Here is a 24,604-nt window from a genome sequence, read left to right on the forward strand (position 1 = left end):
AGGTTGTCCAAATCACCAAAGCATATGGGAGCACAGGGATCACTACTGCGCAGTAAAGCATGACCTTCATCTCGGGTTTGAGATCCTGGTTCTCAAATACACTTTTCCTCAGTCAGCCAAAGGCTGAGCTGGCACATTGGAGGTGTCTGTGCCAGCCTTTGTTGAGAGGAGGCTCCCCAAGAAAGGAAAAATGATCCACATTTTCAAGGGTCTCACCATTGATCTTTATAGGTCGGTGGGGGGATGTTGTGCTATGTAGGTTGAAAGAGGACCTTCATTTTCCGGGTGTTTAGAGAACGAACCATTTTCTCACATGCTTTAGAGAAGGAGTCAACAATGAATTGAAGCTCAGTTTTTGAGTGAGTGCACACAGAAGCATCATCTGCATACTGAAGCTCAATGACAGAAGTTGGCATGATTTTGGTTTTGGATTGTAGGCAGTGTAGGTTGAACAGCTTCCCATCTGTTCTGTAGATTATCCCCATGCTGGTGGGAAATTTGCTGGAGATGAGGTGCAGTATTGGAGCGAGGAATTGAGAAGAATGTTGGTGTGATGATACAGCCTTGTTTGATCCCAGTCTTCACTGAGTGGTGGTTCTGTTGGCGAGGATCATTGCCTGCATATCATCATGGGGTAGGTGCAGGAAGGCGAAAAATTTCTGAAGGCAGTCAAATTTGAAGAGGATACTCCACAAGGTTTCAAGGTTGACAGAATCAAAGGCCGGGATTTTCTGTGCCACTGGCATTGGGCGTGTTCGGTGGCGTGAGCGAACAAGATGGCAAGGTGGCAAAAATCAGTTTCACGGCTTTGTGAAATGAGTCTGTGATCGGCTGCTCTGCCCATCAATGGCAGGAAACGTGGCCCATCATCAGACATTGGGAGCCTTGTTATAATACATTAACATATCATTATAAGGCCAGCCCCCTCAAATCGATCCCCCCGTGCCCTGCCACTGGATCGTCTGCCAACGTCGGCATGATTGCATGTCATGTTTCACAGCAGCATATAAAAGGCATACACTTGGTGGGCTGAAATTTTGAGGGGAACTCAGAGGTGAGTATGCAGTACCATTGCGGAGCGCTTAGCCGGGTTGCCTGTTGTGCGTCAAGGTTCAGGTGCATTGAAGTGGGGTGGGGGTGGGGGTGCAAGGGGTGCCCTGTGGTTGAAGATAGCACACAACCACGTGTGGGGTGGTGGGGAAGGTGGGCAAGGGAAGCAGACACGAATTAGGGACACCTTGTATAAAAAGTGGCCATTCTTCTGCAGCTGAGACAGTTCAGGCGCAGCCACATTGATATGATTGGAACCAGGCCTCTAGCTTCTCTGCCCACTCTAGCAATGCAGAGGCATGAAAGTGCTACCAAATGCTCCAGAGCTTTTCACGCCTTGGGCACAGACTGTAAACTAATGAGCATTTCAGTGGACTGCAGAACGGTTGGACGACTGGGCACATTGTCCAATCTCTTGCTAAAGCTGGCCATGGAGCACTCATTGGTGGAGGTGCTCACAGACCCTTACAATGCCAGCATCCCAGTTTGGACCAGTCTCCCCCATGGTTCAAGCTAAGTGCAGCCTTGCAGTGCGGGTTAGGAGAATGCCTGTGCCTGAGCTGAGAGCACAGCACGTAGTCCAATGGGCAAAGCTACCGCCAACCAGTCAGATGGAGTGGGGTGGAGATGGGTGGAGTTTCAGGCAGTTGTGCAGCACACTAATCTCTGGCCATCCAAGTGGTGACCCACACACTCCAGGAAATGTTAAGGGGCCTTCACACTTAATTAAGATGCGTTCTTAGTACACCCATGCTAACCCGCACGTCTCTCTCTTTCATCCTGCAGGAGGAGTACATCAGGATCATGGAGCCTGGTGACCTATCTGTATGCTTCGTGACTTACAGAGAGTGGGGATGAAGGAGAAGAGAGTGACTGAAGCACCTGGCTGCACAGAGGGAGGAGCAGCACCCTCAGGAAGAAGGGGCGGCTGGGGCTCCCGCACATGCTGCTGAAGAGCCACAGTGAGCTGTCTCTGATCGGCGCCTATCTAGAGCCAGGGTCTGTAGACACCACCTTTCATTCCTGCAAATGATCAAGAACCAGTATTGCCGAAGACTGCGCATGCCCAGGGAACTGGTCGGTCACATCTGCCAGCTACTGCAGGATTTGGTGACACAAAGACATGGAGGGCATCCACTGCCAGTGGCCGTGAAAGTGACTGAGATGCCCAATTTCTGCACCAGGGGCTCCTTTCAGAGCTCCACAGATGACCTCTATGGGATATTACAAGCCTCCACCCACAAATGCATCCATGAGGTCACAGATGCCATCTTCGCGAGGACACACAACACAGTGCATTTCACCCAGGACCAGAACAGCCAGAGTACAAGAGTGATTGGATTTGCCCAGATCTCAGCTTTCCCACAGGTGCCGGGTGCCATTGGCTGCACTCATGTGACGCACATATCTCCATCGCAACACATAGTTAACTATGTCAACCTCAAGGGATTCCATTCGCTGAATGTGCAGCTGGTGTGCGACCACCACAAACACATCCGGCAGGTCAGTGCACGGTTTCCAATGAGTGTCCACGACTCCTACATTCTCAGTCGGTCACAGATCGCTGAAGTCTTCCAGGGTCCACAGAAGCATCTGATCCTTTGTCCGCCTTCAGCACCTGACCCCTTCAGGAGCACAGCATCAGATGCTGAGGAGATGGGGGCCAGCCCCACCTTAAAAAGGTGCTGAGCGCACACAGAGAGTGAGAGAACTCTGTGGTGCCTATCCACGACATTCTGGCAGCAAGGACAAGCACCATCGAGGTGCAGGCATCAGTAATATGTCCAGAGAGCGTGAGGCCTAAAGGCTGCACAGAGCACAGGGAAGAGGCCTGGACTGGCATCTGCCTTTATCTTGTGCTGAAAGGTTTCACATCTGAATGATACGAACACTGCTCATCAGAACAAGGAGCCGTAGGCAGGGAAACATTCTTTGGAGTTTATTGACAATAGTGAACAGTATGTACAAGTGATTAACACAGTGCCCAGGCTGTGCAACTACATCATCTTAATTTTCCTAACCCTGCTGCTAAGTCTTGGTGCTCCTCGGGCATCCATAGTGGAGGTGGAGGCAGCATGCTGACTGTCGGTGATGATCTTGGCAGGTATCTTCTTGAAGACCAAGACCTGGAGGGCCCTGGCCTGCTTTTGGGGTCCTGCTGTGTGACAGTGGCACCCTCCTCAGCCTGTGGAGCTGGAGCAGCTGAAGAGCTACAGATGAGCTGGATGCTCCCAGACTCAGCTGGATGGATGGCTTCAGGGGATACACCTGCTGATCCTCCTCCAAATGGGTGCCCAAGGGTCCCTGGTTGACTGCTTGAGGAGAAGGGGTAGCTGGAGTGAGATCGAGCTGCCGCAACCCATCTTGCGTACAAACTTTTGGAGGCCAACTATGTCGTCAGCGATGGGGTTGAGCCCACGCTGCAGTGCAGGAGCGACGTCCTGGACCAAGGTTTCCATGGCAGCTGCCATCCTACTAGCATTGACCTTGGTGCGTTGGTATGCCAGCGGTTATCACCTCAGACTCAAGGCAGACGGACTCCTCCATTGTGCCTTGCAATCTGCGGAATGCAGTGGACATCCCTTCCTGATCCGAGCTTGCCTTTGCAACTGTGACATGGCTGAGCCCAGAGGCTCATCATAAGACTCGGACTCAGCAAATTTCTGGCCTCCAGAAGTCCTCCGAAAGAAGTCCCTGCTGCCGCCTGCTGCGGATAAGACAGTGCGCTCGCAACCACACTTAGTGCAAATCTGGGATCATTCCTTCCAAAGACATTTGTGAGGCCAAAAAAGTCCAGGTACAGGGGTTGGTGCTGTGCCTTGTGTTTTTCTTGCATTTGCTGTGCTCTGAAGATCATGTTTGTGATGCCCATGATGGGCAAAAACTGCACTGCACCTCTAAGAAGCTCTTCAGCCAATGGGAGGCGCTGATTGAGGAGGACCCTGACAATGTGTTACCATTAGGGAAGATCAATGAGATTTGTTTTCATTCTTGAATTTAGTCACGTTTACAGTCCTGAAATCCTCCGGCATGTACCCTCTTCCCAGATGAGGGATGAGGCTGTGCTGCTCTGCCAGGAGTATATCTCTGCTAAGTTTCAGAATTTTGACAGGATTTCCAAATGCTTGAGGCTTTTTTGCTTTTCAGGTATTGAATGGCTTTATAACTTCACTCCAGACTAGGTATTCAAATTGAAGAAAGAGTCTTAGTTGAGTTGTTCTTCAAAAATGTTCTGACCAACAAGGACTGACTGCCTCCCTGTCCTTGCTGAGTACCTTACATATTTGTGTCTCAGCGGTGTGGGCCTCAAGTGCTTGGGACATCGATCATCCTGACAGCACTGAAGAAACCGTGCATGTCACTGGTGTCTATAAGTTGCTGGATATCCCATGCTCTTTCTACCAACTATTCATTCTTTATGTCGTCAGTTTTATGCTGTACTTTTGTCTTCACACACCTGAATGACTACTGCTTTTCTCTTGGGATGTGAAGTTTCCAGTCAATGAAAGCTTTGCGTTTACAGTCAGTTGGGTCCTGTATCTCATGGTTGCTTTTGTTAAATCATTCATGATGTTTCCTGACATAAAGGCCAAGGATCTCTTTGCAGATGCTTGCTTGGTGGATCTTAGGGTTGACCAGGCACTATGGACACACTGTAGCTCCTGGTGGCTGGAGGTTAAGAGGTTGACAGTGAGGCGTTGACTGAGGAGATTCAATTTGGTGGGATCTTTGAGGCCGCTAATGTTAATTTTCTTGTGGTATTATTTCTATTGCCTCCATTGTTTGGAAGCCAGGCTGATGAAGATGGTAGATTGGATAATGCGATAATATGTTGGTAACTGTCAGTACTTGTCATGGGCAGCTGATGTGAATGTCCCTGCAGTCCCTTGCTTGAGCAATGACGTACTCGAGCAGGTGCCACTGTTTGGACCATGGCTGTTGCCATCAGGATGTGTGATTGTTTGACTGGAGGGACAGGGTGTTTTTTTTTTATGATTAAGGTCATGTTCTAGACATTTGTCAGGAGGATGACTCCACTGGTGTTTGTTTTCACTACTAGTTCCTTGACAATCATATCCTTCCAGAGATTCACATTTCTCTCAACCCTGGTACTGAAATTTCTGAGTTGAATCAGTTTGTCTGCAGGGACTTGGACTAGGGATTGTTCAACGTCGATGTAGAATCCCTCCCTGGTCTCATTTGCCCCAAGTGTAGGAGGGTATGCACTGATGACAGTGGCGCACTGTTTCCTCATTAGGCTGTGAACTGGGTAGTCATGAAGCATTTGCTTATCCTACAGTGGGAGTCACTGAGGCACCAGACAAATTCATTTGAGTTTGTGGAGGTGTTGTTCCTCTCCTGGAAGGCCCTTCCAGAAAAAGGTGCTCCCGCTGCCTTGCTCCTTCAGTTGGCCTTCTCCTGCACACCATGTTTTACATAGGGCAGCAATGTCAATGTCGAGGCAGCTGAATTCAAGCTATGTAGCTCTCAGATCTGTCACTGTCCATGAAGGTCCTGATGTTATGACACCCCTGCCACTCTGTCCACCAGCAAGTCCCCACCAGACATCCCCATCGCAATATCCTCTCACTCTCCCAGATCCTTGCCGCAGTACCCTCTACTTGCATCCAGTCAACCCCTCCCCAAGCTTCTACCCCTCCTCTAAACTCTCTCTCCCTCCTACAGGAACCCCCCCATTCATTGCCCCAGCCCTCCCACAAGACTTTCCTCCTTCATGCCCCAGCCTTTTGCTCTAGCAGGGTCCCTGGCTGCTGTTCTCCAGCTCCCCTCTCCCTCCTGCTTTCCTGACATTGCCCTGCTCCTGCTCCCAGCCACTCCCCCATCTCCATATATTTACTATGAAACATCATTCCTTTATAATAGGATCACCTAAATTGTGTAAAGTGGCACAAACAAGGGGCTGTTTCAATATTGAATTCACCCCAGCTTGATATATTCTTCAAGCTGGGAAGAGATATATTTATTTTTAACCTGATTTCAAGTGTCTTCTCTCAATCGAGAGCGACTCAGCTAATGTCCATGACAAGTTCCATTGGAAATCTCATATCAAAGAGCTTAGGTACTCTGGGATGCAAAGTGACATCTTATTTACCTACTGGTTGGTAGCTTCTGTCAAGTGGAGGGAGTTGGAAGAAAGGCAAAAAAATTACAGGTAGATGTTTTCCTCCAAAGTTCTGGGATTGGAAGCAGAGGGCTTTACCCTGAAAGTGTGCGGACACACCGCTTCAACAGAAAACAATCGTGGCCAAACAACTCTAAAGAACTTGGTTCTATTTAGAACTTGAAAATAGATATAGTTAATCTATGATGAATCTAATGGCTATAAAACTTTATAAGTTAGAATTTTAACTGCTTATGTTGATTCGCAGACAAAGGAACAATAGCGATATTGGTGATGCTGGATTTTCTGTGAGGCCAGAGCCTACCAATTAGACTGTGGTCGTGTCATAGTATTTTCAATTTACTTGTTTTTTTTTTCCCCTTTGTCGACATTTGCAAACATTTCATGACAGGAAACATAATGATTGCCATATGATTTTTGCAGTTGCACAACACTTGACTGATATTCTTACAGATACAATCATCATTTCTACTGAGTCACGGTTGGGTGTAGGAGTGAGGAAACAAATTCCCCACTGGTATCGATTTAAAAATAACATTACCGAATTGATGCCTCAATTCAGTTTTTTTTTTTAAACTTTATATGAAGAGCAGAAAGTTCTTCCACACAAAAAAAAACTACTTATTCCTTTGGAAATTGTTTATTTTTCAATAAAGATGTTTAAAATGCATTCTAATTGTGCGCTTTTGTTCTAGCGCAGGTGGGTTCCCCAATAGCGCTGCCGCCATGTTTGTTTTAGTGTGGTTAGTGAGCATGCTCAATTTCTTTAAAAATCAGACTACCGCTTGCTGACACTACTGACTCACCGACCCCCCTAACTTGCTCTCTCTCCCTGATCCTCCCCCTCTCCCACTTGTAGCTCCTTTCCCTTGCTCCTTCCCTTTTGCTGCCCCTCTCCAGAGTCCAGCGAGAGGGAGCGGCAGAGTGAATTGGCAAAGGAGGTCAGTGAGTGGGAGGGAAGTGGCAAGTCGGAAGAGGTGGCAAGTGGGAGAGAAGCAGCAAGTCAGGAAAGGCAGTAAGCGGGTGGGTCTGTGAGCTGGAGGTGGCAAGAAGTAGATAAGCTGTAAGAGTTCGGTTTGTATGTTATTCAGAGTTAGTAAGTGCTTAAGAGTTAGCAAGAGAATTTTTGGGCCTGTTAGGCAGCCAATAGTTTTTTTAAATGTAAAAGTTGCAGGTCAGAAAAGTAAGTTGCAGGTCAGAAAAGTGACCCACACTCATAACATATTTTCTTATGTGAAAACAATTTTTGTTTAGCATCTTTCCATTTAGTATGACGTTTTTTTTTTAGGAACACATTAGCAACGTGTAATGAGGGATAGCTGTACTTCTGCTCCTTCAAGCAATTGTTCTTGGACAAGAATGTCCGGCTTTTTCTGTCTACGAGTAAATCAATAGCACTCCTTGTTTGATCCAGTATTTATATTGTTTAAGATAGGATCCTCCAAATTTAACTGACAAGCTACAACATGAATACTAAATCAGACCGGGAATGCAACCAGGTTTTCAAAATCAAAACCAATAAGTTTTCAGTTTCTCAGTAAATTAATTCTGCTTTTCAGTAGATACATGTCAAGACTGAGCCTTTCATCTACTCTTTGCAAAACTCTTTCAGGCATTCATTCCACAGGGAATGCAAATCCTGGATTCACCTGGATATTACAGGGAACACAGAATTATAGAGAAAAAATTTGCAACATAGAGACTATTTTCACTGAAGCAGAGAAAGGCTAGAGATTTAATTGAAGTTTTTAAAAATGAAGAAGGGTTTTTATAGAAGAAGACTATTTCTCTGTTTGGAGAATCAGTGATAAGGGGGCCCATCAATTTAAAATACCAATAAGAAGGCAAAAGATGTTTGAATAAATTTCTTCAATCAGGGAGTTAAGTGTGAAACGCTTTGCCACAGGGAGTCACTGAAGTAGAGACCGCTGCACTTGTGAAGCTAGATTGGATAAACATTTGAAGCAAAGAAGAATAAAGGGCTATTGGAAGAGAGCAGGACAAGAAGGTTAATTTTGGATTGCCATGGCAAAGAGCTGACAAACAGACACAATGGGCTGAATAAGCTCTCTGTATGCTCTAAGTTTCTATTGTGTTAGTTTAAGATTTGTGGAACATGCTTTGATAATACCACAGCATTCAGATAATTCCCCCAAGAGCTTGATTCTGCATATTCTGGTCATATAATGCTTTTAGCTCGAGAATAAACAACAATAATATCTCTCAAAACTAAGCGGCGCTAACCATTATCTTACAAGATGGAAAGCTGCCACCCCATCAATAATAAAAGATGCCCAAGAGTATTAACTTTATAATATATACTAACAAATTTTAAAATGCAGTTTTCCTGGAAGTATTGTCAACATACACAAAAAAAAAGTTCGGAATTCTTGTTCCCCAGAGAGCAGTGGAGGCTGGATCATTGAATATATTTAAGGCCGAGTTAGACAGATTTTTGATTGACAAGGGGCCAAGCGTAATGGGGCAGGAAAGTGGAGTTAAGGCCACAATCTTATTGAATGGCAGAGCAGGCGCGAGGGGACGAATGGCATTTTTCGGTTCCTATTTTTTATGATTTTAAGTACGCTACATCAGCCATTGAGTCAAATTTCTGGACCTGTATTTTGTGAAGAAAAAAAGTAAATGTTCATAGAGAGTGGGGAGGTCAGGACGGAAGGGGATGTTTATATACAGAAATGAGACTGGTGACCATTGTTTCTCCCTTGTTCATATCAACAAAAAGAGGTCACTATAGGAATTACATTTAGTATATCCTAGTGACAATTGATGTTATGGGTGTACCTCTCTTAACCACTGCAGAGCCAGGCAACCACTGTTTGTACAGATAACACAGGGTGGGATATGTTGCAGTCCTACTGTAAAACCAGACCTACATCTCAACATTATTTTCTGATTCAATAGGCTTCATGACACAGTTCCAGGTAGTATTACAAGTGGATAGTTGAATCATAAAACACAACAATACATATTTGAACAGAAATCATACTAATCGATCAGAACTATATAATTTATAGTTCATTCACATTTATGAAAGAAACACATACCAAAGTCAATGATATATGGGAGAGCTGTTAGGTAACGTCAGTAGTTTTAAATGCAATTATTTATCTGTTACTTCCGCAACACGCTTCAAAACGTAGTAAAAAAATTATGAAGTGGCTTACCTGGGCAAGCAGAGGCAAACATCGGTAAAGCATGCTGGTCTTGGCTTCTCTGGTAAAAGCGCTGAACAAATTCTGTTTGACTCTCAAGAAGGCTGAAATCAGCTGCCAAAGTCATATTAAATACATGATGTACTCCTGAAAAACAAAGCATATAGCACTAATTGTGAGAAATAGTCAATTCATCTTGCTGCATGATACAGAATCTGATGTAACCATAATTAGATTTTCCAGATGGAAGTACATAATCTTTTCACTGTGTCTACTGATCTTGATTGCACTCGCATTAATGAACAACAGTGCGGGAAGTTTAGTTCAAAGAAAGAGCTACTTGCCTCTGGCACAGAGACCCGTGACTGCACTTTTGTTTTCAATGTGAGACTAATGAGAAGCCACTTCACTTTAAAACTGGTCTTAGTGCAGAAACTCAAACTCAGGATGGGTACCAAGTAGTGCTCCTGTTAATGATTTAAACATTTCAGAATTTTGCTATATCCTGTTTTAAACTCGCAATTTGCCTTGATCTTCAAACACTATCAAGTTAAAAAGAACCTTCTTGATAATGGTTAAGAGTAAAATATCACATCTTAACTAGATCTAATGTGATGAGATTGTGGAAATTTTTGCCAAGATTATAATATGCTAACCGTTCAGAAGTAGTACACTAAACTGTCATGTAGATTGTCTCAGATTTGCTTTATTACATAAGAAATAATTTACACAAGAAAAATTCTTGAAAATAGAAAAATAAATTGATAATTTCCACTTCACAATTGAATAATTTAGGTCTACAATAGCTTCCATTTTGATGTTGCATATTGTAACCTATCTGATCGAAGCAAAAAGGAACTAAATATTAAAAACAATATTACTTACCAAGGCCTTTCAAGAATCCAGAAAGTCTTTGGATTACATCAGTAATATTTATACAATGCTTCGCAGCAAAATAGGGCACTGATTGAGGGGAAATTGAAACTATCAGCACTTTGTGTTTGGATATATCACATCTCTGCATAAAAAGGAAAGGAAACATCCATTAGCCAAATCCATTAATCAATAAGTAGTTACTTTATGCTTAATGAGCTGTTTTACTTGTCCCCCATAGGCTCTAAACTTATATCTGGTAGATGTTTGGGAAACTGGTATGGCGAGCATTGAAGAAGTGGAATCTATAAATAACAAAAGTACGGATAAAGCTTTCAGTAGCAGTGAAGCAGCAGAAAAGGCAAATCACATTGCGGAGGTGGAAGTACTAGATAGCTGCATTTCAGATGCCTTATCCTCAGACTTGGATGGCACTCTATTGATTCAGCTCTGAGCAGTCTGGGAAAAATGTGGCAAGCGTACAGAGATTAATTAATTAACATTAACTGATGTAGATATTTGGCAACTTCGAAATCAAATTATATTTCTAAAACTTTGGGTTGGATTTTCTCCTTGGGACATTGGTGCGGATGCTGCAAATGGTTTGGATACTGCTGGGACAGGACGAGAGAAGAAAAGATCCATGAGTATTCTAGTCATATCAGAATGGAGGACAGTGCAAGAGGACCACCCTGGGACAGGCAGTCAGCAGCACCTAGAGGTGACTGCGAGGGGAGGACCTGTTTCTACCTGTCAAAACCATCGAAGGAAAGCAGTTAGGTGATTGGTGAATATCTCTCCTGTGTCTCTTTTGATTGGTCATGTGGTTTAAATCAGGAGACGTTATTACAGCTGAAGAGTACAGTTAAGATATTCATTTTAAAAATATTTAATATCCAAATTAAGTAATTAAATAGAATAGGGATGACTGGTCAGGTGATATGTTGCAGCTGTAGTATGTGGGAGTTGGTGGACACCGGTACCATCCACGGTGACCACATCTGCAGCAAATGTGGGCTGCTTGAGAAACTTCAGCTCAGAGTTGATGAGCTGGAGTCCGAGCTGTAGACACTGCGACACATCAGGGAGGGGGAGAGTTACCTGGACACTGTTTCAGGAGACAGTTACACCACTTATATTAATTACACCAAATCTGGACTGTGGTCAGGGACAGAAGAGTGTGACTGTGAGTGAGGCAGGTATGGGGATCTAAAATTTAGCTTTGGAGGAGCCACAGCCACTGCCCCTGTCCAATAGGTATGATGTTCTTGCTCCCAGTGTGAACGAGGGCAAAGACTGCAGGGAGGATGAGCAAACTGACCACAGCACCATAGAACAGAGCACCATTCAAGTGGGGGGACAAAAGAGAACTGTAGTAGTAATAGGGGAGAGCATAGGTAAGGGATTGGATACTGTTCGCTGCAGCAAAGACTGGGTCCTGAAGGCTGTGTTGCCTACCTGATGCCAAGGTTAAGGACACCTCTTCTGGGCTGGAGAGGAACTTGGAGTGGGAGGGGGAAGGATCCAGTTGTCGTGGTCCATGTAGGTACCAACGACATAGGTAGGACTAGGAAAGAGGTCCTGCTGAGGGACTATGAGCAGCTCGGGGCTAAATTAAAAAAACAGAACCACAAAGGTAATAATCTCTGGATTACTACCTGAGCCACTTGTAAATTGGCGTAGGGTAAATAAGATTAGAGAGGTACATTTGTGGCTCAAAGAATGGTGTGGGAGAAATGGGTTCTGATTCATGGGGCATGGCACCAGTACTGGGGAAGGAGAGAGCTGTTCCATTAGGATGAGCTTCATTTGAACCATGCTGGGACCAGTGTCCTGGTGAATTGTATAACTAGGGTTGTAGATAGGACTTTAACCTAGTTGGTGGGGTGGTGGTGGGAAGGGTTCATTTGAAGGGAAGTTTAAAAGAATCAATAAGAAACGAGGGAGCAGAGGTGTGGGGTAGCGAACATGCGAACGATAATCAAAGTGTGACACGAAGGGGCAGAAATATAAGCAGAAGAGTGTAGTGGAAATCAGAACCAGAATGAGCAATAATGGTAAAAAGTTAAAGCTTAAGGCTCTTTATCTGAATGCACATGGCATTTGTAACACGATAGATGAGTTGATGGCAAAAATAGAAGTAAACGAATATGATGTGATAGCTATTAGAGACGCAGTTACAGGATGACCAAGACTGGGAACTCAATATTCAAGGGTATTTGATGTTCCAAAAAAAAGGCAAAGAGGAAAAGGAGGTGGGGTAGCTTTGTTAATAAAGGAAGGTATCAGTGCACTGGTGAGTAGTGATGCAGGTGCAATAGATTGTGATATGGAATCAGTTTGGTTAGAAATAAGGAATAGCAAGGGAAAGAAGTCACGAGTGGGAGTCGCCTATAGACCCCCGAAGAGTTGCCTCACTGTAGGACAAAATATAAATTGGGAAATAATGGAGGCATGTAAGGAGGGTGCTACAATTGTCATGGGTAATTTTAATCTGCATATTTACTGGACAAATCAGATTAGCAGGGGTAACATGGAAGACGAATTTGTAGAGTGCAGCAGGGATTGTTTCTTAGAGCAATATGTTGCAGAACCTACCTGGGAACCGGGTATTTTAGATCTAGTAATGTGTAATGAGGTGGGATTAATAAGAGATATTGTAGTTAAGGATCCTCTATGGGATAGCGATCACAACATGGTAGAAGTTCAAATTCAGTTTGAGGGCGAGCAACTTAGGTCTCAAACCAGTGTCCTCAACTTAAATAAGGGCAATTACAGCGGTATGAAGAAAGCATTGTCAAAAGTGGGTAGGGAAAATAGACTAAGAGGAAGGTCAGCGGATGAGCAGTGGCAGACATTGAAGCAGATATTTCATAATGCTCAGCAAAAAATTTATCCTGATCAAAAAGGACTCAGTGAGAAGGATGAACCACCCATGTTTAACAAAAACATGGTCAAGGAAAGTATCCAATCAAAAACTAAGGCATACAAAGCGGCAAAATCTAGTGGTAGGCCAGAGGATTGGGAATTTTTTTTAGGAACCAGTGGTGGATGACAAAAAACCTAATAAAGAGGGAGAAAATTGATTATGAAAGTAAATTGGCAAGAAATATAAAAACAAACAGCAAGAGCTTCTACAGGTACATAAAAAGAAAGAATGGCTAAAGTGAGCGTGGGACCCTTGGAGGATGTGACTGGAGAATTGATAACGGGGAACAGGGAAATGACAGATAATTTAAACCAATATTTAGCATGTCTTCATGGTGTAGGACACTATAAACATTCCAAAGATATCAGATAAGCAAGGAGTTAATGGGAGGAAAGATCTTGTAACAATCTCTATCACGAGGGATAAAGTATTTGCCAAACTAATGGGATTAAAGGCAGACAAGTCACCAGGACTTGATGGCCTGCATCCAAGGGTTTTAAAGGAAGTGGCTACAGAGATAGTGGAGGCACTGGGTGAAATATTTCAGAACTCACTGGATTCCAGGAGGGTCCCAGCAGATTGGAAAACTGCTAATGTGACATCCCTGTTCAAGGGAGAGAGGGAGACAAAATGCAGGAAATTATAGGCCAGTCAGCCTAACATCTGTCACTGGGAAAATGCTAGAGTCCAATATTAAGGAAGAAATAGCAGGACATTTAGAAAAGCTTAACATAATCAGAGTCAACATGGTTTTGTGAAACAGAAATCATGCTTGACAAATTTGCTAGAGTTCTTTGAGGATATAATAAGCAGAGTTGATACAGGGGAGCCGGTAGATGTAATGTATTTGTATTTCCAGAAGGCATTTGATAAGGTGCCACATAAAAGGTTATTGCACAATATAGGAGCTCACGGTATTGGGGGTAATGTATTAGCATGGATTGAGAATTGGTTAACACACAGGAGAGTCAGGATTAATGGATCTTTATCAGGTTGGAAAAACGTAACTAGTGGAGTGCCACAAGGATCAGTCCTAGGGCCTCAATTATTTACTATCTATGTTAATGACTTGGAGGAGGGGGACAGAGGGTAATGTATCCAAATTTGCTGACAATACAAAAACAGGTGGGAATGCATGTTGTGACGAGGACATAAGGAATCTGCAAGGGGATAAAGATAGGTTGAGTGAGTGGGTAAAAACTTGGCAGATGGAGTTTAATGTAGGAAAGTGTGAGGTCATGCATTTTGGTAGGAAGAATCAAAAGACAGACTATTATTTAAATGGAGAGAGACCCCAAAAAAGTGCAGCACAGAGGGATCTGGATGTTCTTGTGCATGAAACACAAAAAGTTAGCATGCAGGTGTAGCAAGTAATTAAGAAGGCAAATAGAATTTTGGCCTGTATCGGTAGGGGGTTAGAATTTAAAAATAGGGAAGTCTTGTTACAACTGTACAGCATGTTGGTAAGGCCGCATTATTTGGTCCCTGTATTTAAGAAAGGATATACGAGCATTGGAGGCAGTTCAAAAGAGATCCACTAGGCTGATTCCTGGGATGAAAGGGTTGACTTACCAAGAACGGCTAAACAGGTTAGGTTTTTATTCATTAGAGTTTAGAAGAATGAGGGGTGATCTTATTGAAATGTGCAAGATTCTGAGGGGGCTTAACAGGGCAGATGTGAAAAGATGTTTCCACTAGTGGGGGAATCTTGAACTAGGAGACATAGTTACAGAATAAGCTCATTTAAAACTGAAATGCGAAGGAATTTCTTCTTTCAGAGGGTAGTGAATGTCTGGAATTCTCTCCCCAGAGAGTTGTGGCAGCCAGATCACTGAAAGTATTTAAAGAGGAGATAGATAGATTTTTGAAATATTGGAGAGTTGAGGGCTGCAAGGAGCTGGCACGAAAGTGGAGTTGAAGCCTGGGGCAGATCAGCCATGATCCTATTGAATGGTGGGGCAGGCTTGAGGGGCCGAATGGTCTACTCCTGCTCCTATTTCTTATGTTCTTGTGTTCTTAGGAAGATTGAAAGTATCAGTGTGTGATGTGAGAATTAGGCTCAACTGCGGCTGCCCTCCATGCACAAATGCTGACTTGGTATAGCTTCATACATGGTAGATATAAATGAGTTGGCACTGAGAAGTCCTCATCTCCTAGAGGTATGGGGAGAAAACTGAATAACAAAAATAATTTTCCATATTTGTTGCATGCACTCTAGTGATTCAAAAAAGATTTCCATATTTACAGTGAGACATTACTCTGCTGATAAAACAACAATTTGATACTCAAATCACAGATTGAATGCAAAAGAACTGTGGGACAATAATAATCACAAAGCAATCTTGGCTGCATAAATAACACATTCAAATGTTGAAGATAAGAGCTTCAGGTCATGGAAACACCTTTACCAATAGCCCATAAAGTACAATATTCCAGCTTTGCCTGTGATTACTGAGTGACACCCACTCACTAGCATTCCATTTTGATGACCTAACCATTCCTAACCACTGAAACAATTCTTATTAAATTTATTCCATTCATGTCATCACAAGCCAATCAACTGCATTATAACGACATTTTAAATACTCCCATGAATATGCTAGCATGTAAATATCTTGGATCTTTGCATGAATTAGTGAATCCTTTGAATGTGTCTCGAAAAAAGGGCATTTGCTTTTTTCAAACCTCAATTATAATTGCTGCTTTTCACATTATATTTTGCATACCTTTTATAAACAATTAAAATTTGTTTTGCAAATGAGTTACAGTAGATGCCTGACTTAAAATTTAAGAACTTATGTAGTTCATTGAAATGTATTAAACTTAATTGACTACTTCGGTATGTTTTTGTTTCTTGATATAAGCACGTTATGGCTAAGGCCAGCATTTTAGTGCCCATCCCTAGATACCCTTCACAAGGTGGTGGTGGGCTTTCATCACGTATACTTAAGTGGTTGTGGAACGTATTCCTAAAATGCTAATAGATAGTGAGTTTGAGGATTTTGATTAAACAATGATGAAGGAACAGCAATATATAATAATATAAACTGGAAATACTCAGCAGGTCTGGCAGCATCTATGGAGATAGAAAGACAGTTAATGTTGTGAACCTTATGACTCTTCTTCAGAGCTGAAGGACGGTAGAGATTTGGGGGGAGCGGGGAGCAAAGTAGGGAAGGGTGGGGGGGGGGAGAACAACAAAAGGGAAGCTCCTGGAAAGGAGGTTGACAAACATGTCATAGAACAAAAGGCAAAGGTAATGGTTGCAGTAAAGAAACAAAGCTTTTGTCCAGAGCGAGTGTCAATGACAGAATAATGAGCAGCTTTGTCCAAAAGCAAAAAAATTAAAAACAAGATTAAGGCCGGCCCGTGACAAAAAAATTCCTTGATTTTTTGGATTAGTGAATCTTAAGGTTACAAGTATGAGAAACCCTTTGAATTTAGGTGTTGGTGGGGTTTTTCAAAGCAAGGTGGCTTTGGTAATTGCTAAGACTTGTCTTGGTGTAGATGATATAATCTAATTGGGTTACAAAAAGCATCTAAGGGTAGGTTAACAGAGTTAGCGGATAAATTAAAATTGGGGTTACCTGCGGGGGCTAGGAAATCAGATATAATTGAAGTGATGGCACAGCATTTGAAATTGGAAGGAATATCTGAGAGACAGAGTTCTCCAAGAGGTGGTTCATTGGAATGGGCTCAAATTCAGTTGCAAATGAAAACGATTGAATTGGAAGAAAAGAGAAAGGGATTCCAAAGGTTACAGGCAGAGAGAGAGAAAACAGGAAAGTGAGTTAGAAATTGTGAAGTTACAGAAGGAGAGGAGAGAGAGAGAGAGATCCAATTGAAAACATAGGCAATTAAAAAAGAGACGCCAGGAGGTAAGGAAGCATTTATCTCCAGAATAGAACCGAGTGGGGAGATGTTTAAATTTGTACAAGCTCTTCCAAAGTTTGATGAAAGGGATAATGAAGCATTCTTTATTTCATTTGAGAAGATAACTAAACAGATGAAATGGCCACAAGAGAGCTGGGCATTATTGTTACAATCTAGGTTGGTTGGTAGAGCGCATGAGGTATATACTTCTCTGAAGAAGTATCAGTGAATTATGATGTGGTAAAAAAAAGGCTATTTTGAGTGCCTATGAATTGGTTCCTGAAGCATACAGGTAGAAATTTAGGAATATGAGAAAACAGCCTGGGCAAACTTATATTGAGTTTGAGAGAGTAAAACAAAGTAATTTTGACCGGTGCATACAGGCATCAAAAATAGAGACAACATACACAGCATAGGGAAGTATTTCTTTTGGAAGAATTTACAATTCAATCCCTTCGATAATGAGGACTCATGTGGAGGAACAGAGGGTTGCTTCTGTAAAGCAGCAGCAGAGACAGCTGATGATTATGAGTTAGTGCATTAGAGCTAAACTATTTTTGTCATCATCCTTTTAAATCCAAAAAGGATAGAAAGTGGGAAGGCAAAAAGAAGTTGGGTAGCCAGGGAAAAGAAGGAGTAGCTGGAAATTCCCTTTTTCCTCAGAATAAAAAGGAAGGTGCTGAGGGTAGCAGTGACATTCGAAAGTTGAGGTATTTTCATTGTAATAAAGTGGGGCCACACGAAGTTAGTATGTTGAAAATTGTAGGGAAAATCTGTTGGAATTATTGGGGTGCAGAAAAGTTCTGGAAGTAAAAGTACTGTGGGTTCTGAGGTTCAGGCACAGGAAAAACCAGTAGTTTGTGTACAAGTGAAACAGGGAGAATCAGTGATAGGTAAAGAAGAGGGAATGTGTTCACAGTTTACCCAAGAGAATTCGGACGAGCAGATTGCAGAAATATTTAAAGACTGTGTGTGTGAAGGGAAATCTTTCCGCATGTACAGAGTGTAAAGATGTTAAAATTTTAAGAGACACAGGGTCTAGTCAATCCTTAGTGTTGTGGGATAGTGGTATTTATTGTTCCGAGGGAGTATTGTAGGAACAGGTGACAAGAAGTGGGATTCATGGAGATGCTAAACCTATTCCATTGTGGAAGGTAAATTTAAAAAGTACTTGGAAAACTAGTGAAGTGACTGTTGGGCTGGTGGAAAAATTGCCCATTGCAGGAGTTCAATTTATTCTGGGTAATGATATAGCTGGATCGCAAATGTGGGTGATGCCTATGGTAGTTAAGCAGCCTGTAGAAGAAATTTCAACAGAGATGTTACAAGGGGATTGGTTCCTGGATTGTTTCTGGATTGTGTGATAACGAGATCACAGGCACACAGGTTGAGGCAAGAAAAACAAGGAAGACAGTCAGTTCAAAGGCAGGAAGAAGATATTGAAATCCAATTGGCATGCACTATGTTTGATAACGTTGCTTAGAAATAGACAGGAGAGGACAACTCATCTGAAGTGTTTAACTCAAGGCAGTTAATTGAGTTGCAGCAAATGGATTTGCAATTAAAACACTTACATCAAACAGCTTACTCAGAAACAAAGGCAAAATGTATTACAGAATGTTTTGACCTTAAGGGTGGTACCCTAATGAGAAAATGGAGGCCAGATCATGTCTCAACAAATGAAAGCTGGAGGGAGGTACATCAAGTTGTTATCCCATTAGAGTATAGAATGAGATTCTGAGGATTGCTCATGAAATTCCAATGGGGGGACATTTAGGAATCAGAAAGACACAGGCAAAAGTACAAAAACATTTTTATTGGCCCGGATTGCATAGGGATGTAGTCAAATTCTGTAGAACATGTTACACATGTCAGGTGATAGGGAAACCACAAGCAGTGATTAAACCGGCACCTTTAATCCTAATACCAGCATTTGAAGAACATTATACCAGGGTCATGGTTGATTGTGTAGGACCCCGCCCTAAGACTAAAAGTGGAAATCAGTACTTCTCGGCGATAATGGATTTGTCTACCAGGTTTCCTGAAGTGATACCTTTAAGAAATATTGCAACTAAGATGATTGTGGAAGAATTAACTACATTTTTTTTTACAAGATATGGGTTACCTACGGAAATAACATTTGAACCCTGATCTAATTGTATGTCACAGCTGTTTAAGGAAGTAATGAAAAGTTTGGGGATAAAACAGTTTAAGTTAACAGTTTATAACCGGAGTCACAAGGAGCTTTGGAAAGATGATATCAAATTTTAAAAACTATGATGACAGCTTACTGTCAGGATTATCCACAGGATTGGTAAGGGGGTGTTCCATTCCTGTTATTTGCTATTAGGCACATTCCTAATGCCTCGTCTGGTTTTAGTCCTTCTGAACTAGTTTATGGTCATGAGGTAAGGGGACCACTGAAATTGATTTATGAGGAATTGGTGGGTCAAAACCCAGAAACTACTCCCCTGGATTATGTATCAAACTTCAGAGAGAGAGATTAGACAGAGCATGTGAGTTGCCAGGGAACATTTAAAGATATCACAGCAAGTCATGAAAGTGGAAGCAGACATAAAAGCTACAGCTTAGAATTTTATTTCTGGTGTGGAAGTGCTAGTTGTGTCACCAGTACTGAGTAACTCATTAAAGACAAAGTTGAATGGGCCTTACAGGAATAAAAATAAATTGAGTGAACTAAGTTATTTAATAAATGCTCCAGATAGAAGAAAGCAGAGGATGTGACATGTAAATATGTTTAAAAAGAACTTTGACAAGGAAGAGGAACAAAACATGGTGGTAGATAATGAGAAAGAAGTAGAAATGAAGGACTCTGAAATTGATTTGCCTCTAATCAAATTGGATAATGAGGGGGTACTTGAAAACTTAAACGTAATATTAAGTTACCTTCCAGACAAGTGTCAAAATGATTTGGAAAAGTATTGCAGTGAAACGAAGCTATTTGTGGTAATAAGTTGGGGAGGGCCGATTTAGCTATATATGATGTTTTTGTAGAAGTTTCACCTTCGATAAGGCAACATCCTTATAGACTGGATCTGGCAAAGTTATCACAAGTACAGAAAGAAATAGATTTCATGCTTCAAAATGATATCATTGAGTCTAGCTGCAGTAACAGGATTTGGCCTATTGTATTGGTATTGAAACCAGATGGAACACAGACTGTGGACTATCGAAAGGTGAATACAATGACAAAAGTGGATTCATATCCTATACCATGGTTGAAGGATTACGTTGAGAAAGTGGGACAATCAAAACTTATCACAAAGATTGACTTGCTAAAAGGGTATTGGCAAGTACCATTATTGGAGACAACAAAGGAGATATTGGCTTTTGTGGTGCCAAATGGACTATATCAGTTTAAAGTAATGCCATTTGGTATGAAGAATGCACCTGCAACATTTCAAAGACTGATAGACACAGTAATTGCAGCTCTAAGCAATTGTGCTATTTATATTGATGACTTAATATTTTTCAGTCAATTAATACATGTCACTAGACAAGAGAATCAGATTGCAGCTGCATTATCAAGAGTTTGAAGCTTAAAGGGAAAATTTTAAAATCTGGACACTGAACTGGAATGATTTCTGCTGATACCAAGGAGCTGTATATATATTACGTTAATGCATGCATCTGGTCATGTAATATTGTGGGAGGAGCATTTACAACATCCGGAAGGATTATTTACTCGATTACGAGCAGCTAATTTGGTGATGAACTTGACTAAAATTGAATTTGCAAAAGCACAAATTATGTATCTAGGCCATACCATTGGACATGGTAAGGTGGCTCCGAGAGATGTGAAAGTCAAAGCTATGGTGGATTTCCCAGTGCCGACAACAAAACGAGAAGTTTTGAGATTTCTGGCATGAGTGGGTTTTAGTGGAAATTTGTACCAAATTTTAGCCAAGTGGTTGTTCCACTGACTGAACTATTAAAAAAGAACAAGAAGTTTCAATGGACACTGAAGTGTTGGAAGGTATTTGATAGTTTGAAAACTGTATTAACTGCGACACCAGTTTTGGCAGTACCCAATTACACCAAGCAATTTAAGTTGGCTGCTGATGCAAGCGATATAGGCATTGGGGCTGTACTGTGACAAGAAGATGACACGGGAATTGAAAAATCGATTGGTTATTTTTCACAGAAGTTGAATGCACAACAGAAGATATTATTGAAAAGGAGATGTTGGGTTTGGTGTTAGATTTCAAAAAGCTGCAATGCTACGTGGCAAACAATTTGTCAGAAACAATTATTTATACAGACCACAATCCTTTAAAGTTTCTGGACAAATTTCGAGACAAAATGTGCAACGCTACTCAGGTGGAATTTACTAATGCAACCATTTAACCTACAGATAATACATGTCACTAGACAAGAGAATCAGATTGCAGCTGCATTATCAAGAGTTTGAAGCTTAAAGGGAAAATTTTAAAATCTGGACACTGAACTGGAATGATTTCTGCTGATACCAAGGAGTTGTATATATATATATTATGTTAATGCATGCATCTGGTCATGTAATATTGTAAATATATAGTTAAGTATAGGATAGGTTAGTAAAAATAAAGCTGCCTTTTAAAATTATGATGGTTCATTTTACGATAAGGAGGAGGATGTCAAGAATATATAATAATGGTTATAATGTTATTGGAAATTATGATATAGAGTTCAAGTGGTGTGTTTGTGTGTGTGTGTGTGTGTGTGTGTGTGTGTGTGTGTGTGTGTGTGTGTGTGTGTGTGCGCGCGCCTTAATTGGATTAAAGCCAGCTGGACTAGAGGCTTTGATGTATAGAGGAGAAGTAGATTTGAAATGATAATTAGATAAACATAGGGAAATAGAAGGTGAAGTGTAAAGGGGGAAATTTGCATTTTTAAATAGAGCATTCAAAAGAGTGGGTGAAATATTATACCTAACCAAATGAAGCTCAGAAACAATGTGTTTATTTTTTTTAAAGCTTACTTGTAAAAGTGGGCATTATGAAAGAGCTTTATTGTTAAAAGATTTAAATTTGTGACAATGAGAATTTGCATTCAAAGAGGAAAATATGTATAAAGGAAGAGAAACCTGTTGGTAAAAGGAGCGACTCTAAGATCTAAAGCCTCCAGCCTTTAAGCCTCCAGTCTGTCTGCGAGGACCCAGAGCTGAAAGAATCTCATTTTGAATGTGACTGTCCAGTGTATGCTTTGCCAGGGTCTGTTTAAATCTGTGTTTTACTGTGCCTTACCAAGGGTCAAAGTGAGGGTCAGATTAATTAGGATATTTTTGCAGTTATTATAGTGGTAATTTTCTAGATATATGTATGTGCTTACAATCTATGTATTAGTAAATGTTTAATTTAGTTTTTTAAACTAAACTATGACTACCAGATTCAAAGCTTCCATCTCAAAACATACAAATTGCAAAAATGAATTATGACAATTGTTTCAAGTTTCCCTCTGGGATTTGAACAACTCAGCTTTTACCATCGGCGGTGTCATAATACATGATCTTATTGAATTGTGGAGCTCGAGGGGTTGAATGGCCTGCTCCTATTTCTATATTCTACACCACAGGTGACTCACCATCACCTTCTCAAAGGCAATTAGAGATGGGCAACGAATCCTGGCCTTGAGAGCCATTTTCACATCCCATGAAAAAATAAAAATAGATTCAGATTGAAATAAATTAACATACTCATTGCACCTAAAAACCTCATAGCCTGTTCTGATGTGATATTACTGTACTCAGCAGCTGTAGCATAAAATATTACACCACCAAGTTTGTTCTCAGTGAAACTCTGCAGCCTAAAAGATCTGCCTAAATAAAAAGAGGTATTCAATTGGTAGTCAGCTTGACATGAAACAAACTGGTCCACTTGTACACTGAAGATTCAGCAAGTCCTAAATAACATCAATGTATTCTGCCCTTCAAATGTCACCTCTCTGTAATGATCAGGGAAAAATCAGTATAATCCAAGTCTTTACAGAATACATTTACCCAAAATTATACAGCTCTATTGTAAAGAAAGTGAAATCTCTAACATTACAATAGTTACAGGCTGCATCTAACATTCAAACTATCTCTTGTGCATGTTAAGGACAACCAAATCAATTAATTCTATCTTTGCCCACAGGTGCCAACAAATGTAAAAGGGGATTTAAATTCAACTGTGATAAAACCCCAATGGATATTTCAGCTAATTAATTTGCTAAATTAAAATTCTGTATAACTAGCAAACATAAGCAGCTGAAACAAAATCCCAGTAGAAATTAAAGTTTAAACTCAATTTTAACTTTTTGATTCAGGTGGCGTCCTACATAGCTTTGAGTCCTCCATTTTGAAGATTCATGTGTTAATTCCCTCTCTCCCTGTCTGAGTAAATAATATAAACAGCTTCTCATTTCCATGGGCACAACTAGATCATTTTCAATGTTGCTCTCATTAATCTTTGAGGACACCCCACAATCCATGTACACAACTCACTTGTGAAAGAATTTGGATATAATCTGTATCATAGAGGAATTAACTCAAGGCAAAACTTACCACATTCATAAACAAAGGTGTGCATATATATATATAATGAGTAATATGTCAATCACCTTTGTCCCAACAGTTCGTAAAGAAAGATTGGGTTGTGAGAAAACATGCTACAGGTGGTGCCAGGCTGCTGCACATATACTTGTGCATGCCTGTGCATATTATACCAAGATCAAGCAGCAAAACTGGAAATAAATCATGCCTAGGGAAAAAAAACCTATGCTTCAATATTTTGTTGCACAATTGCGACATATATTGAAAATTCATAGGCATTCAAGTTAGCACTCTATGGTACACTTGAACTCAGAGAATTGAGTTATACTACTGCCTGCTAACTCAGACATTTTTGAAATCTCCAATTGTTGAAGGAGATACTAACAAGGATTTATCTGGACCAAACGGCAACAGTTCACAGTGACACAAACACTATAGTACAATGTAAACATTGGCCACCTTTCCAAAGGAAAGATCATCTGCTATTTAAAAGGTGTCAATTTCCCAAACTCAATTAAATTGCAATTAAGGAGTTACCACATATAAACTACCACCACAAACTCTTATTGCAGGAAACCTACAAAGGTCACTTCTGTCTGACACTGTGCTTCAATAATTAATGTGCACTTTGATACCTCTCAACTGTTAGATTCTTGATTAAGGGGGCGAAAGGTTACAAACGGATCAGCTGTGATCTTACTGAATGGTGGAACAGGCTTGAGGGGGCCTATTCCTGCTCCTAATTCATATGTTCATATTGGCACAAATTTGAAAATATGATGACCTATAATTTAGTGGAACTTGGCATCTCAGTTAAACTCCAAGAGCTAGATTTGTTTTTACCCCTACCTCCAGTTTGGAAGTGCAAATTGATAATTGCTTGACAAGGGAAAAGGGGCACCTGGGAACTTAGTGAAGGATGGAACCAATAATTTTTCCTTTTAACCAAGGAACAGGGGAAAGAACAGAATGAACAATGGAAAATGAAATAGGGGAATTAAAATCAAATTAAATACAGTGAGAAAGAAAAG

At 41.2% G+C, this 24,604-nt stretch overlaps 1 protein-coding gene across 2 annotated transcripts in view; it reads right to left on the reverse strand.

The window, feature by feature from the left end:
- narf (nuclear prelamin A recognition factor) overlaps positions 1 to 24,604 on the reverse strand; it is a 45,022-nt gene that overhangs the window by 18,816 nt on the left and 1,602 nt on the right. For both annotated transcript variants that reach the window (XM_041217034.1, XM_041217035.1), the window contains exons 5-6: positions 10,252 to 10,384; positions 9,379 to 9,513 (exon numbers count right to left, since the gene is read on the reverse strand). In XM_041217034.1, the coding sequence (XP_041072968.1) occupies positions 9,379 to 9,513; positions 10,252 to 10,384 (268 nt within the window). The remainder of the gene's footprint in view (positions 1 to 9,378; positions 9,514 to 10,251; positions 10,385 to 24,604) is intronic.

Source organism: Carcharodon carcharias, chromosome 22 (assembly GCF_017639515.1).
Source record: "Carcharodon carcharias isolate sCarCar2 chromosome 22, sCarCar2.pri, whole genome shotgun sequence".
NCBI classification, from domain to species: domain Eukaryota; kingdom Metazoa; phylum Chordata; class Chondrichthyes; order Lamniformes; family Lamnidae; genus Carcharodon; species Carcharodon carcharias.